This window comes from Nerophis ophidion, linkage group LG09 (assembly GCF_033978795.1).
Source record: "Nerophis ophidion isolate RoL-2023_Sa linkage group LG09, RoL_Noph_v1.0, whole genome shotgun sequence".
Taxonomy (NCBI): Eukaryota; Metazoa; Chordata; class Actinopteri; order Syngnathiformes; family Syngnathidae; genus Nerophis; species Nerophis ophidion.
In genome coordinates, this window is record NC_084619.1 from 3719064 (window position 1) to 3736389 (window position 17326).

The 17326-nt window shown below is 39.1% G+C and overlaps 1 protein-coding gene across 2 annotated transcripts in view; it reads right to left on the reverse strand.

Annotated features, from left to right (window-relative positions):
* LOC133558912 (exportin-5-like) overlaps positions 1 to 17326 on the reverse strand; it is a 60005-nt gene that overhangs the window by 32271 nt on the left and 10408 nt on the right. For both annotated transcript variants that reach the window (XM_061910072.1, XM_061910073.1), the window contains exons 5-16: positions 16156 to 16338; positions 15992 to 16018; positions 13675 to 13860; positions 13478 to 13554; positions 13378 to 13410; positions 13211 to 13301; positions 6400 to 6483; positions 6120 to 6245; positions 5959 to 6049; positions 5758 to 5874; positions 3719 to 3834; positions 1456 to 1611 (exon numbers count right to left, since the gene is read on the reverse strand). In XM_061910072.1, coding sequence (XP_061766056.1) covers positions 1456 to 1611; positions 3719 to 3834; positions 5758 to 5874; positions 5959 to 6049; positions 6120 to 6245; positions 6400 to 6483; positions 13211 to 13301; positions 13378 to 13410; positions 13478 to 13554; positions 13675 to 13860; positions 15992 to 16018; positions 16156 to 16338 — 1287 coding nt within the window. The remainder of the gene's footprint in view (positions 1 to 1455; positions 1612 to 3718; positions 3835 to 5757; positions 5875 to 5958; positions 6050 to 6119; positions 6246 to 6399; positions 6484 to 13210; positions 13302 to 13377; positions 13411 to 13477; positions 13555 to 13674; positions 13861 to 15991; positions 16019 to 16155; positions 16339 to 17326) is intronic.

Genomic DNA, 17326 nt, shown 5'->3' on the forward strand with positions numbered 1-17326 from the left:
TCCCCATTCGTTAATTTTCTATACCGCTTATCCACATTTTTGTAATGTGGGAGGGAACTTAAGTGACCATGGAAAAACCACATAAGTGTGGGGAAAAAATGCCTCACAGAGAGATGTCTTCTATGATTACATCCATCCATCATCTTCCGCTTATCCGGGGTCAGGTCGCGGGGGCAACAACCTAAGCAGGGAAACCCAGACTTCCCTCTCCCCAGACACTTCGTCTAGCTCTTCCCGGGGGATCCCGAGGCGTTCCCAGGCCAGCCGGGAGACATAGTCTTCCCAACGTGTCCTGGGTCTTCCCCGTGGCCTCCTACCGGTTGGACGTGCCCTAAACACCTCCCTAGGGAGGCGTTCGGGTGGCATCCTGACCAGATGCCCGAACCACCTCATCTGGCTCCTCTCCATGTGGAGGAGCAGCGGCTTTACTTTGAGTTCCTCCCGGATGGCAGAGCTTCTCACCCTATCTCTAAGGGAGAGCCTCGCCACACGGCGGAGGAAACTCATTTGGGTCGCTTGTACCCGTGATCTTATCCTTTCGGTCATGACCCAAAGCTCATGACCATAGGTGAGGATGGGAACGTAGATCGACCGGTAACTTGAGAGCTTTGCCTTCCGGCTCAGCTCCTTCTTCACCACAAGGGATCGGTACAACGTCCGCATTACTGAAGACGCCGCACCGATCCGCCTGTCGATCTCACAATCCACTCTTCCCCCACTCGTGAACAAGACTCCTAGGTACTTGAACTCCTCCACTTGGGGCAGGGGCTCCTCCCCAACCCGGAGATGGCACTCCACCCTTTTCCGGGCGAGAACCATGGACTCTGACTTGGAGGTGCTGATTCTCATTCCGGTCGATTCACACTCGGCTGCAAACCGATCCAGTGAGAGCTGAAGATCCTTGTCAGATGAAGCCATCAGGACCACATCATCTGCAAAAAGCAGAGACCTAGTCCTGCGGTCACCAAACCGGAACCCCTCAACGCCTTGACTGCGCCTAGAAATTCTGTCCATAAAAGTTATGAACAGAATCGGTGACAAAGGACAGCCTTGGCGGAGTCCAACCCTCACTATGATTCAAGGATCTTTATTGCCCTAAGGACTATGCGTGCATTTTATTGGCTGTTTGGTCTGTGAGGAATAAGGTTAAACAGCTTTGCTTGCCTTGTGAAGCACTACAGCAAGGTCCTAGTCTGATGGCTCATCTGTCTAAATTATTGTGGAGCACTACTATCATCCATCATGCTGGTTTGACACCACACTGAGCAGAGGTACACACACAGCAAGGGGGCTAAGGCTTTGATGCCTTGAATAAATGTGTGCTTCCTGATACATTTTATATCATATTCTTTGAGCTTAGCCTTCAAAATATCTCCCACAGGGATCAGATTGTACAGCATAATCACACCATAAATATTAATCGTATGCTACGTCAATTAAATAGCCACGACTGACCTTGCAAAGGACCCCAGGCAGTAATTGCAGTCTGTTTTTGATGAACGGGAAGAGAGCTGACACGTTAGTGAGCACGCAGGACATGATGACAGGATCTTTGGTTTTGTAGTTGAGCAAGCCCTGCAGCAGCTCCATGCTCTGATCCACAGGTAACTTCTACACAGGAAGAGAAGACACCAAGGTTAACATAGAGCTCTATTATCTATTCTTTGGTAGGTACCGTAGGTTAAATGGGAAATGGTCTGTATTTATATAGCAGATATATATCAATATACCATATTCACACAATGATGGCGGAAGCTGCCATGCAAGGCACTAACCACGACCCATCAGGGTGAAGTGTCTTGCCCAAGGACACAACGGCTGTGACTAGGAGGGTGGAAGCTGGATACAAAACGTGGAACCCTCAAGTTGCTGGCATGGCCGCTATACCAGAACAGAATAAAAAGTACTTTATTTATCCCTGGGGGAAATTCAGCATGGGCGGTATAGCTCGGTCGGTAGAGTGGCCGTGCCAGCAACTTGAGGGATCCAGGTTCGATCCCCGCTTCTGGCATCCTAGTCACTGCCGCTGTGTCCTCGGGCAAGACACTTTACCCACCTGCTCCCAGTGCATCCCACACTGGTTTAAAAATGTAACTTAGATATTGGGTTTCACAATGTAAAGCGCTTTGAGTCACTTGAGAAAAGCGCTATATAAATATAATTCTCTTCGCTTCTCTCCGAGCCACGATGATCTTATAATCCTTGGGGTTTGCATGTTCTCTCTCTGTTTTTTTAAGCTCCCCTATTCTGCCCCTAATATCTGTTAAATAACCATTCAAAAAGCACCAACAATACTCAATTTACATTTTGTGACTTGAATATTAACCAAGTAGTAGTGATATTATTATCATAAGCACTAACGCAGACAAACTATTTAAAGCGGCGCTGTGTTCACTTCCGGGTGTGCCTATGTTTACATCATAGACTGATCAGCAGCTTCCTCACTTCCTTGCTCCCTGTAAGTGTTATTCAACACATAAATCATGCATCTCACCAGGACAGAAGACGTTTGAGTAGGTATTCCAACAAGTTAGGACACTTTTGGCAGCCATATGTTTAATGTACCTTAACATTTTCTGTTAAAATAAAGCCAATAATGACATTTTTTGTGGTCCCCTTTATTTTAAAAAGTATCTAAAAATATATACGTTTGTACCGGTACCAAAATATTAGTATCAGGACAACCCCTACTAAAGTCTGCCTAGACATGATTTGGTGCTTCTAAGTTGGCCCCCGCTCAAACAAATTCGGAAACATGCTTCATATGCACCTGCTTTGCGGAAGACTAAGACGCAGCAGAAGGGGTCTGCGGTTCTAATTTGGCAAATTTGACGCTATATTTAGCGAGTAGAGGCATGCATTACAAGTCAAAGAGAACACTGTGCATTCATACGGTATTTAAATATAGTACAAGCGGTCACGAAAGGCAAAGTATTCGACCACTTGAGCGGAGATCTGCCTCCATAAGCCTAAAGAACATGCATACAACGTGAAGAATGTTATGTTTTTTTCTTACTTCAATAACTCATGAACAACAATTTTAAGCAACACAGGACCTCTTTATTCATAACTCTGCAGGATACCCTTACTCCCTTCTCACCATTATTTCTGCTAGTACTACAGTCTAAACCAAGAGTCTTCAATGTTTTCCAGGCCAAGGACCACAAACTGATAGAGATGGAGCGGGGACCCCCTTGCTATACATCCTAAATTAAAGCAAACTTGTCCTAAAGGTAACTTGCTATTTTGCAATACTAAGATACTAAAATAATACTTTATAGAGGGTTGCTAAACACTACCTATCTAAAATGCTAACATGAATATAATGTTATTATTTTAAACCTGCAAGATTCATTGAGTAGGGTGAACATACTACTGTCATTTATGAGCTAAACTACAGTGTGTCTGATATATGTTAATGAGTTTTTAAAGACATTTAAATTTGAGGAAATGATATATGTTAATGAGTTTTTAAAGACATTTAAATTTGAGGAAAAACTGTGGAGGAGAACACAAAACATTGATTCTTACAATATATTATTTAGTATAAAAATGATCATAATAATCATAACTTTATTAATCCGAAGGGAAATTCAGAAGTCAAAAAGTTTGGGGGCGCCTGATCTAGAACCTCAATTCATAAAACAATCCATCAAACTATCAACTAATGTTATATTCATACTTAATAGGGCTGAAAATGGTTTAAATTGCCTGTTACCTCCTCCTCAACGCTCCTCAAGATCTGTGAAATTACACAATCCATGAAGATGGTCACAGCTTCCCACTGGAGCGCTGGGGGAAATTGCTGGGAGCCCAGGCCATCGCCGGTCTCAGCTGGAAAAAGATGAGCGTAAAATAAGCCGGCATCAGGACATGTAAGTTTATGTTATCTAACTGGAGCTTCCCAACAGTAGGGAAATTCAAGTACTTTTGCAAAAGGCTATTTGTAAAAAGAAAGGAAGACGCTATGAGAATATAACTGGAACAAAAAGGAACAGAAAGCAATTTTCAAAATAGAACTTGCAATTTTACAAGACAGATGTCACCATTTTATGAAAAGAGTATAACATATATAAAAAATGTAATATTATAATACAATTTTATTTTTGTAACATATCGATTTTTTGGACAATTTACTTTTTTTTTTTTCCTTTTTCCAGTTCAAAAAACAACTTTATTTTGTTCTAATTAAGAAGAATGTTTTGACAGTGGAACGGTTGAAATGCGTTGAAAAATGTGGAAGGAGTAGTCGCCAGAATAAAGGGTGGAAATAGGGCTTTGGAAAATCCTGGAATTTTTTTTAACTTGGAAAAAAAAGTTGTATAAATTTCCAGGATGGTGGAATGTGTTGAAGGTGGAATGGTTTGAATCCGTTGAAAAATGTGGAAATGGTGGAAGTTTGAAAAAATGGCCAATTCATTTTGAATGGGAAAAATGTCCCGGAAAACCTGGAGTTCTGAGAAATCTGGGAATTTGTCGATTCAATTGTCAAGGGAAAGCCTGCGACAATCGAATGAAAAATGTGTAAGGTAGAGCTCGCCAAAATAGAACAGAGTTTTATTGTCGTTATTACAGTGAAAAGGTTGAAAGAACAACAAAATTGGAGCAGATCCCCGAAGGTGCATACACCATAATTTAGTAATATAAATAGTAAAAAAAGATATCTATCTATATATATATATATATATATATAATATATATATATCCACACACATGCACATATCAATAAATATGCATATAAATACACATATACACATAATATTGCACATTATAGTTCGAAAAAATAAAAAGACATGACCCATGAGGACATGATGGACACATAGTGCTCACTCAGTGCCTGTTTAATGCTACTATGGCTCTTGGGGAAAAACTGTTTTTTAGTCTATTTGTGCCCGCTTGTAGCACCCTATAGCGCAGGGGTCGGGAACCTTTTTGGCTGAGAGAGCCATGAAAGCCAAATATTTTCAAATGGAGCCATATCATATTTTTTTAACACTGAATACAACTAAATGTGTGCATTTTTAAGCAAGACCAACATTTTTAGAGTAATTTAAGTCCGTCTTTTTTTTTTTTATAACATTGTTATTTTGAAGCTAACCAATAATAAATAAAACACTTCTTTAGTGTGTGAATGTGAGTGTGAATGTTGTCTGTCTGTCTGTGATGGCCCTGTGATGAGCTGGTGACTTGTCCAAGATGTATCCCGCCTTCCGTTTGAATGCAGCTAAGATAGGCTCCAGCGACTCCCCCCCGCGTCCCCGTACGGGACAAGCGGTAGGAAATGGATGGATGGATTGACCATTAATGCGACTTCTTGAACAGGCGCGGTAGAAAACGAATGGATGAATTAAAATGCATGACAATTTTTTGTATTTTGAACTCTATTTTTAACACCGTGATTACCAGCGGAATTGTTCATTACTTATCGTGTTAAGCAATGTCGCCTTAGATTTATCTGAGAGCCAGAGTCGCATCTGGCTCGAGAGCCATAGGTTCCCTACCCCTGCTATAGCGTCTGCCCGTCTGGAGAACAGAAGTTTTGCTTTAGAGCATTCACACAATTAAAATAATTAAATTTTTAAATCAACAAAATATTTATTAACTATTTTTTAATGTCACCTGTGTGTAAGCAGACTTTTTAAGCACTTTATTAAAAAATTCACACATGTTCAACAGGAACCATACAGTATGATTTGAAAGTCTTCTATGGGCACTGCGACATTAAGCTCACAAAGAGGGACAAGGAGTGATACGTACTTGTGGTATTGCTGTCGTTCAGCTGGTATTTTAACCACATGGCTGCCATCAGAAAAGCCTCAGATGGAACTAGTTTACACGCACATCTCACGCCCTCTCCCAGCCGCGCCCGGAAAGCTGCAGGGGTTTGCAGGACCAAAACATTTAATGAAACTAATAGAGGGATACAATTAGGAACATTTTAAGAGAAAAACTGCTAACAGTTAAAGGAAGGGTTGAAATCCTCATCATTGTCAAAATCCACCCGGGAGTACTGACAGCTTGGGTTATCATTTCTGGATGGAAAGCCCGTCTGTGCAGAAAGACAACGTGAATAGACATCCTGTTTGCCTTTTAAGTTCTAATGCAATGACAAAGCTCACCTTGAAGAGGATGGTAGTGGATGTTTTGAGGTATTTGACGGCCGCCTCCAAAATGACGGGGTCGCGGGAGAGCGTCTCATGTCTGAAGATGGACGCCCAAGTGGCCAGAGTGGACGTCTTAAGAAACTGTGAAGAGGAACAAGAAGAACATTGAGCTAGTAGGCTCACACTGGTTTAGCATAAAGAAGCTGCTCTAGTGCTAAAAAATAGACATGCTAACAACTACAAAGGTCACTGCCTTGCTAAAAAAAAAAAAACAGAGGTTGTCAATAGTTCTTACCAAGCTGGAATGTGTGGTGAAGGCCAGCAAAGCTTCCAAATACTTGTTCAGGTTTGGAGGAACCTCCACTTTGACTTCAGAACCCTGTGGGGAAAATTTATAACGTATATGCTTTGGATACCATATTTGAGCATTAAAAAGCCTCTCTTTCAGCAAGTGGCTGTATCACTTTGTTATTAGCGTTGTTTTCCATACCAGAATGAATGAGACAATGTGGGTATTCAGCATTATGTGACAGTACAAAAATGACAGAGCTCAGTTGAGCCTAGTGGACTTTTGTATGCTACCTTTTTCCCCATTAGCCTATTGCAGGGTATCTGCAGGTTTCAGCAAGTCAAAGTTAAGACTTTTTAAAGACCTTTTTAATGCCACCTTGAATGAAATTTAAGACCGAAAAAAATAATAAAAAATCTATAAATATAAGCAATGGTTGGGGATCCCACTGTACTACAACCTCAATGACAATCAGTCAAGTTTACTTTTTGTATGTTTATTAATGAACAAACTGATAAGCACCACTCTGCCAAACAGCTTATCAAAAATCTTGAGAGATCCAAAAACTTTGACATCCAAAACAAACAAACCAACACCAACGCCAGTAAAAACATAATAACCGAGGTGAGGGTAAAAATAAATTACATTTGGTCAATAATAGTGCAATAATAGTGCAAAACAGTATTATAACAACAACAAAACACTTAACACACACTCAAATGAGCCTCAGTTGAGCTTCAGCTGGCTGTTCTCATTCACGAGTTCTGCCTCTATTTTTTTTTAGTTCACTCATTTTTTATGACAACAGGACATCTGCTGATTAGAGTAAGCGTTGTATCTTCAAGAGATACAAAGAAAAAATGAGTGAGCTGTAATCACTCACTTTTACTCAAGGACGTGCCGTAACTTTTACTCAAAGACAAGCCCCGAAAAGAAAAAAAAAAAAAAAACTGGCCCGACAATTTAAGACCATTGAGTACTGAATTTAAGACCATTTTGGGAAATTCTAATAAATGTAATACTTTTTAAGGCCTTAATTTTAGATGCATGAATTTAAGACTTTTTAAGGATCCGCGGATACCCTGTTTGGGCTGTTATGCCAGTCACTAAACGAACGGTACCGGAAGACCTGATCAGTCTAAGCATGCGAGAAGACTACGTCACTTCTTTTCGAGCAGTTTTTTTACGACATCACGCACTGTGTTTATTTTTGTATTAAAAAAATAGCTTACCCAGTAGTAAAAAAGAACAAGACTATACAAATGAACAAGGGATAGATTTAAAAAATTAAAAGATATTAGCGTATTTTTCGGGCTATAAGTCGCAGTTTTTTTTTTGTCTGGCTGGGGGTGCGACTTATACTCAGGGGCGACTTATGTGTGAAATTATTGACACATTACCGTAAAATATCAAATATTATTATTTAGCTCATTCACGTAAAAGACTAGACGTATAGGATTTCATCGGATTTAGCGATTAGGAGTGAAAAATGGTAAACGTATAGCATGTTCTATATGTTATAGTTATTTGAATGACTCTTACCATAATATTTTATGTCCAGGCACATTCTCAGTTGGTTATTTAAGCTTCATATAACATACACTTATTCAGCCTGTTGTTCACTATTATTTATTTTAAATTGCCTTTCAAATGTCTGTTCTTGGTGTTGAGTTTTATTATATAAATTTCCCCCAAAAATGTGAGTTTTACTCCAGTGCGACGTACGTTTTTTTCTTCTTTATTATGCATTATCGGCAGGTGCGACTTATATTCCGAAAAATACGCTACTGCCGCAATTTTAACCACTTTAACTCTCTTTTGAACTGCTAATGATTACCACCATTGTGTAATTCATCTTTTAAAATTTAGATTTTTTTTAATATATATATATATATATATATATATATATATATATATATATATAGTAGGGGTGTAACGGTACGTGTATTTGTATTGAACCGTTTCGGTATGGGAGTTTCGGTTCGGTACGAGGGTGTGTCGAACGAGTTTGTAATCTAAAGTTTTAACAAGCTGCTCTGCTTTCTGCCTCTGTCTGAGCAGTGAGCACCCAGCATTGTCCCGCCCACACAACCATCTGATTGGTTACATACAAAGCCAATCAGCAGTGCGTATTCAGAGCGATTTAACAGCCAATCAGCAGTGCGTATTCCGAACGCATGTTTTAAATGCTTCGTTGTCGAAGCAGATATGTGCGTTTAGCAGCGGACATCGTACACTCCCCAAATTATACAAAACACTTTCCAGTCACAACTATTACAAACATCACTGTGAGCCCGTAGACATTCTAGAAACTTAAACTGCAGCTCAGCTTGTTCACAGTTCTGGCTTGAGGTGATGTGAAGGCTAATTATCTTTTGGCATTACGTTAGCTCATTTCGCTGTGTGTGTGCGTGTGTGTATTAGGGGCAGCAGAGCCCTGTCTGTCTGTTATTTCACATGAACTAACATGAACTCCATAGATATCAGGAATGAGTAGTCTCTCCTATTGTAGTTGTACTATTTTTCAGCAATATTTACATTAATCAGTAATGTAGCAGCCTAGTTTTGAATGGCAGCGAGCCTGCAATCACAAAGGATTAAAAGATAAAGCCATTGTTTACAAATTTACAAATTTGGTAAATAAATAAATAATGACCCACTGGGTCATTATTGTCACCGATGTCCCACTGGGTGTGAGTTTTCCTTGCCCTTATGTGGGCCTACCGAGGATGTCGTAGTGGTTTGTGCAGCCCTTTGAGACACTAGTGATTTAGGGCTATATAAGTAAACATTGATTGATTGATTAACCAAAACATTTATATTTGGTTGTTTTCTTACCGTACCAAAAATGAACCGAACCGTGACCTCTAAACCGAAGTACGTACCGAACCGAAATTTTTGTGTACCGTTACACCCCTAATATATATATATATATATATATATATATATATATATATATATATATATACACATACATACACACACACACATCACACTTAACTTAAATTTATATCTTAGACTTAGACAAACTTTAATGAGCCACAAGGGAAATTTTTCCACACAGTAGTTTAGTTACAAAGGGTGGAAAGGATTGTGCATACAAGGGCACAAAAAGGTATAAAGTAGACAGAAAATGTACCATAGTAGCAATATGAAATATAACATATGTAATATTTACATATTATGTATACTGATATATTATTTGATTATACAATATACACAATATATAACAAATTCCAGTAGTAAAAGTAGTAAAAGCCAACTACGGACAGATATAAGCTGGCTTCTACATCAGCACGAAACACATTTGAGTTTGTAATGCACAACACAATGCAATACAACAATCTGTACTGACTGAAAAACATGAACAATCATATTACTTAGACAAGCTTTATTGCCTACTCAGTGGCCTAGTGGTTAGTGTGTCCGCCCTGAGATCGGGTAGGTTGGGAGTTCAAACCCGGCCGAGTCGTACCAAAGACTATAAAAATGGGAGCCATTACCTCCCTGCTTGGCCCTCAGCCTCAAGGGTTGGAATGGGGGGTTAAATCACCACAAATGATTCCCGGGTGCGGCACCGCTGCTGCCCACTGCTCCCCTCACCTCCCAGGGGGGGAACAAGGGGATGGGTTAAATGCAGAGGACAAATTTCGCCACACCTAGTGTGTGTGTGACAATCATTGGTACTTGGTACCAATCATTGGTAAGGGAAATTGGTCCACACAGTAGCTCAGTTTCAAAGGATGGAAAGGGTAAGGATAGAAAGGATAATGCAGTCTACTTAATACCTGCATTATCCTTACCCTTTCCATCCTTGGAAACTGAGCTACTGTGTGGAACAATTTCCCTTGTTGATCAACAAAGCTTGATTAGTAATATGATTGTTCATGTTTTTCAGTCAGTTTAATGATCCACAAGGGAAATTGTTCTACACAGTAACTTAGTTTCAAAGGATGAAAAGGGTAAGGATGGCAAGGATAGTGCAGGTATTAAATAGACTGCATTAACCACTAGGCAACAAGGGAAATTGTTCTACACAGTAGCTCAGTTTCAAAGGATGAAAAGGGTAAGGATGGCAAGGATAATGCAGTCTACTTAATACCTGCATTATCCTTACCCTTTCTATCCTTTGAAACTGAGCTACTGTGTGGAACAATTTCCCTTGATCAACAAAGCTTGATTAGTAATATGATTTTTCATGTTTTTCAGTCAGTTTGTTGATCCACAAGGGAAATTGTTCTACACAGTAAATTAGTTTCAAAATATGAAAAGGGTAAGGATGGCAAGGATAGTGCAGGTATTAAGTAGACTGCATTAACCACTAGGCAACAAGGGAAATTGTTCTACACAGTAGCTCAGTTTCAAAGGATGAAAAGGGTAAGGATGGCAAGGATAATGCAGGTATTAAGTAGACTGCATTATCCTTGCCATCCTTACCCTTTTCATCCTTTGAAACTGAGCTTCTATGTGGAACAATTTCCCTTGGAAAGGATGGCAAGGATAATGCAGGTATTAAGTAGACTGCATTATCCTTGCCATCCTTACCCTTTTCATCCTTTGAAACTGAGCTTCTGTGTGGAACTATTTCCCTTGTGGATCAATAGTGTGTCTAAGTCTATTAAGGTACCTGTAAAGTATTAGCCCACATTTCATGTTGTTTGTACCTAAACCCTGAGTGTATGTTCTGTAGTTCTAATAACAAGCATGATGTGCTGCGTGTATCATGATCAATATAAAGTGTGACTCACCCGATGGACAGTTTGGTCCAGCAGGCCTGAGACATTTTTTCTAGTGAATTATGGGTAAGGACGCCATTTATGTAGGAATAGCTTAGCTTAAAGTTCAATATTGCTTTGTGGTAGTTTTGATTCAATTTCACCTCACTCTCTCGGCTTCCGTCTCCTCCAATGTCTCACTCTTGCTTTGTGCTCGCTTCTAGAAGCAGTAGTTCATCCTCCATTAATTCAGATTAAAAAAGATAGGGTTGTGACTCCTCATTTGTCCAAAAATAATTGTCTTCGTTGTTTGTTAGCAAATCTGCCATGATTAGAACACACTCGCGTGTTTGAATCCGGAAGGCGTTGTTGCCAGAAGTCAAACGTGCATATTAAAAGCATTATTTATGTACAAGAAATAATACAAGAATTAGTGTGTATACAAAAAGTTGGAGGGTTTTGAAGGTAGCTTGGAGGGCTTTGAAGGCTACGATGACTCCCATTACCTGCATCTTCCAAGCGTTTTTATTTATCATCTTTAAAATATATATTTTCTTAAAAAGGACTTGTCTTTTTTTGTCTGTCAAAATGATTGTGAACAATAGGAAAAAAAATCTAAAAAAAGTGCAGGTCCGCTTTACACGTGTTCAATATCTAACTCTTCATGTCTGTGGGGAACACCAATGCCTCACATGTCTTCGGTCTGTGAATTTTGATGTAGTATAGAAAATAGGCCATCAGGATGCAAAAAAAGCATCGTAGATACTTTGAGAAAATACTTTGCTCTAGCTCACTCAGTAGATTATGAAGACTGTTTAAGCTGTCTCCATGACTTTTTAGTCTTTTTTTTCATAAATACCATCTCCTATGTACTCTTCTCTATTGCCTGTGTATTCTTCTCTATTGCCTGTGTAGTCTTCTCTATTGCCTGTGTATTCTTCTCTATTGCCTGTGTACTCTTCTCTATTGCCTGTTTTTCCACTGGTTGCTACAGCAGTTGGTTAAGAAGCTTCTTCTTTGATATTGATAGAACACCAGCGTGGGTGATACTGTAAATTATCATTAGTCTGTAAATACAGAGCTAGTATCGCCAATACTGATACCAATCACTGAATAATTTTGTAAAAACACAGGAAAAATATATTCTTCAAATAAAAATATTATAAAACCCTTCCATCCATCCATTTTCAACCGCTTGTCCCTTTCAGTGGTTGCAGGGGGTGCTGGAGCCTATCTCAGCTGCATTAGGGCGGAAGGCGGGGTGCAATGTAAAATGTAAATAAAACCACTAAAATTACTGACATGACAAGCAGATATGTGGAAAAAAACGCAGTTGGCATCAACAGGACCAGACGAGGCCGCACAGTTGCAAAAACTGAGGATAATAAAGTCAGTTGCTGGACGTAAAAAAAGAGAAATTAAGATAGAAGTATGGATCCCACCATACTAGTATGGATCCAATACCAATACCCACTTTGGTATCAATACTATCTATATTTACAACGCCCACCCTTTTAGTTCACATTTTTTTCACGCGAGATTTCAGACTTGGAGGACTACTCTGTCGACGTGTGTGCTGTGCTGTGTAGATATTATCCTAGCACACCACACAAATAAAGATAAAAACTGCTCAATGCCTGCTTTTTGCCTTTATATGTAGGGTCTGTAACAGATAAAATAGATAGATAGATAGATAGATAGATAGATAGATAGATAGATAGATAGATAGATAGATAGATAGATAGATAGATAGTACTTTTTTGATTCCTTCAGGAGAGTTCCTTCAGGAAAATTAAAATTCCAGCAGCAGTGTACAGGGTTGAGATCAATTTAAATAAAAGTAAAAAGTAAATAATGGGGGTTCAAATGGAAACAAAATAGAGAAATATTACAATAGGAATAAAAACTAAAAAGCAACAATGGGAATTAAAATATACCAGTAAAATGAGAATATAACAAGACAAAGTAGGCAGTAGTGACCATGTTATGAAAACGTATTGCACTATTATTGTTTTGCATCCCCTGTCATCCTAGTAAACATCACTCTTTGTGTGTACCAGCCTTAAAAAGCATGACTCAACATTAAAGACTTGCAAACTTACCACCAGAGAAACGAACTGACTTCCCAGAGCACACAGCACCTGACAAAGCCTCTTCAGGAACAAGTAGCGCCGCTCCACGACCTGAACTGTTCTACAAATGCAAAAACATTAACTGATGTATTGACACCTCACCAAGGCCAACATCTGTCCTTGTGACATCTACTTACTGGCTTTCAGAGGATGTGGGCCCATCTGCTGACCTGTAAGAAGACATATTGAAACATTCCTAGGCATGACGGAGGGATGATGTTTGATGAAAGTACTCACTGGGCTGCAGAAAGAATGTAATTGATGGCGACGTCATCAAAAAGCAGCATGAAAGGCTTCCTCTCCTCCAGCTTGCCCTGTGGAACCAATGACACACACACAGACAAACACAATCAGAATGATCAGCTCCAACTACACTAAACATCTCATAAGATCTAATACAGGAGCTGCATCAAGAGGACGCAACTGTGACACACCTTGCGGCTGATGGCGATGAGGAGGCACTCGGCGGCCTCCAGCTGCAGCTCAGGCAGGCCCAGCAGCAGACACAAGCTCTCCAGCAGACGGCAGTTTCCCGAGGTGATGTACACCAGGGACACCCAGTCGATGTAGCCGGCCAGCGTGTTCAAGGTCGCCACGGCAACTTTGCAGTGGGCTCTGGCCTGACATAAGATGAGATGGGGACAGTCGTTTGACATTTTTTACACACGACACCATTTTGACAGACAGGAGATCATCTAAAAATAAAGTACAAACATGCTTGAAATTTCAATAAGACAAAACTATGCAATAAGTGTTACTTTGCAGTACTGTAATTTCCGGACTATAAGGTGCACTTAAAATCCTTTTTTTTCCTCAAAACTCAACAGTGCGCTTTATTACCCGGTATGGCATAATTTGGGTTTTGCTTACTGACCTCGGATCAATTTTATTTGGTACATTGTGTAATAATAGGACTAGGAGATGGCAGTCAAACATAAGAGATACGTGTAGACTGCACTATGATGGCAATATGACTCAAGTAAACAACACCAACATTTTATATGTTCCATTGAATATATAGAACTTTACACACGGCGCTCAATAATCTATAAAAATGTTTGAGTATGACTTTGGTAACCTATGAAGCCGTACCGCTTGATGAATTGTACTGTGCTTCAACATAAGCGTATGCTTATGGTGTGTGTATAAGGTAAGACCTCATCTGGCGTTTTGTTTCGCAATATTATGCGAAAGAAACTTTTCTTACCGTTTGGTACCTGCTGATCTGTATTTGGGATCTGCATAAATCCTGTAAAATTACGCGAGTCCGCCTCTGACACTGTAGTCGATAAGCTTCTTCTTTTTCTCTATGTTCTTGTTATGGGGCATTCGCCTTCCGCTGTTGCCATTTCTAATATAAAGTAGTGTCAAGTTCTTACTTATATCTCAAGGTTCATGGTTCAGTTCAAGTTTGTCACATGCAGACTACACCACAGTGAAGTGCTTTTTTCCATGCTCTTCAGATATTGCGTACAGTGGGATACAAACACTAGTTGCAGAATCTAATACACTAAATACAAAAAAATACAAAAAATTGAATAGCTCTGATGTACATTAATTACAAGACAATTAAGTTGCACAATAAGTCACAGAAGTTATGGTAGAAGAATCAGTACAAGTAGAAGTACGGCAGTCAAATACAGTACCCGTGCAATATCTAATAGTGTAACAGTATATACAGTATAGGAAGGAACAAATATGAAAGGTGTCAACAGTTATTTGGCAGTTGAGTAGTGACGGTAGTATATCTGTCAGTAAACTTGTCATGAAAGTGCTAAAACATACCCGTGTAGTGAGTTTACGTTATTCAGCCAAGGAACTTTAGTCATTAGAGAGTTCCGGCCGGACAGTTTTTCACTAGACACATTTCCGGCCTTGTTTTTGTTTCCGGATGAGGAGATGCTGCTCCGTTATTGATTTAAGTAAAGTCTGAATGTCATTAAAACAGTTAACGCCATCTTTTAACACTTCTTCCACTCCCGTCCTTGCACGCTACACCGCTACAACAAAGATGACGGGGAGAAGACGCTGTCGAAGGTGATCCACGTAAATAAGACCGCGCACAAAACCACGGATCCAGGAGCGACTGTCAGAAAGCGGCTTGAAGATGGTCTGTAAAACATAATCTACGCAACATTTTGACCAAAGAACCACAATTATATGTTATGTAGACCATAAGAAAGTGTTTTCAATTTAGAAAAAAAAAGTCTTACTCCTTTGATGCGCCCTATAATCCGGTGTGCCTTGTATATGAAATAGACTATAAATCGGCAGTGCACCATATAATCCGGTGTGCCCTATGGTCTAGAAAATATGGTAAATTAGTATTCACATACTAATATTATTTAGTCAAGTGTACAATATAATTTACCCTACATCATAAATTGTACCAGTACCATTAAAGATACACATATGCAAGTCTAAGGTTTGTTCTAATTACAAATAAGTTGGTAAATAATGATTAAATTATAGAATAACGTGCCGAAAATTAAACAAATAATATTATAAATGACCCTACCTTAATGTCGGTAAACTAATAACATTATCATTAGCAACAGTATGTCAGTGTTAAATTATATATCCATTCATGTGATTAATCACAGAACAATTATCACATTAATCATGCATAAACAGATAAGTAAAAATGTGCGGGTAAATTGTGGGCTTTAGACAAAATTGCGGCGCAACGCATAATTCACCGGGATGGTTAATGCGCCATAAATTGGCCAAACGTGACAGAAATGTACTCACCTTCATTTCATGTTCTGGCGACCCTTTCTGCAAAAAAATTAAATAAAATTATATAGATACACACACACTCACATATTTATACACATTATGCCTTGTTTTGTTCATCCATCACCCATCCATCATCTTCCTTGTTTTGTTGTTATATACAAATATGATTTAAATACCAGTGCTTGGTAATCGTCAATGTTAAGTTGGAGAATGGCCATCAGGAAGCTGAAGATGCTCTCCATGTTCTGTGAGAGTGTCTGCTGGATGTCTCGTCGCCGTTGATGGGGAAGCGTATGGAAGGTGATCACGTCCTCCGCCAGCCTCAGCAAAATCAGCATGACCAATTCCGTCTGTGTCGCCTGTGGTTGAATCCAACAACAATAACTATACAGTACTTTCATTGTGCATTTGACAACTGGAAGTATTTGGTCAATTCCATTGTAATTCAGTGTGCATGCTCAAAATAAGGTAATTCTATGACCTAGGCACACATGGTAACACTTCTAATAGGGAGTGTTATTCGCTTTTTCTTTGGCTGTCCATGTTTTTTTGCAGCATGTGATCCCACAGATTGGCTTGTCATCATGGAATTAGATATCTGACATCAGTAATCGCATCAAAGGACTAATTTCTGCTTTTCACAATATAATAAGGCGTTTTAAGATAAAAACAGGACAATTTATTGTTTCTATAATAATTTACCTTAAAAACTAGGGCTGTTCCGATCAGGGGTTTACGCTGGTGATTCAATATCAATCATCCATGAGTAAAACTGGCCGATACCATTACTGATCACATGTATTAATTGTAAATAATTAAATGTATTCATGAGTGCTACTGACATTCTGACAATATCAGCATAATATTTAAACTAGTCCCTTATTCTCTTTTATTACATACAATTGTTTGAGCAAAAAACAAATGAATAGTACAAAGTAACTGAAGAAAAGCAAAAACTACTATGTAGTACTCACTTAAATCTTTTTTGCACTCAAAGTTCTCCTGTGTCCAAGAATTCATTCAATGAATTTTTAAACATTACTGAAAACAAATAAATATTGAGGAAAAGAAAAGATTGGTCCAATCCCTCTAGTATTGATCAAATAGTAATACTAACCTTGGTGTTGATACCACAAATTTAGGGATGGATCCACACTCTTACGTGTTGTGTACTGACTGTGACTGTGATATTATCCTCTTTCTAACTTGTATTAATCTACTTGTACATTACATACATACATCATGTACATAAAACCCGAATGGGAGGATTTTGAATGTTCTTTGTGGCTTTATAGCCAGAATTGACCAGCTACCATAAGCTCCATGATAAGCGGACTTTTGATCGAA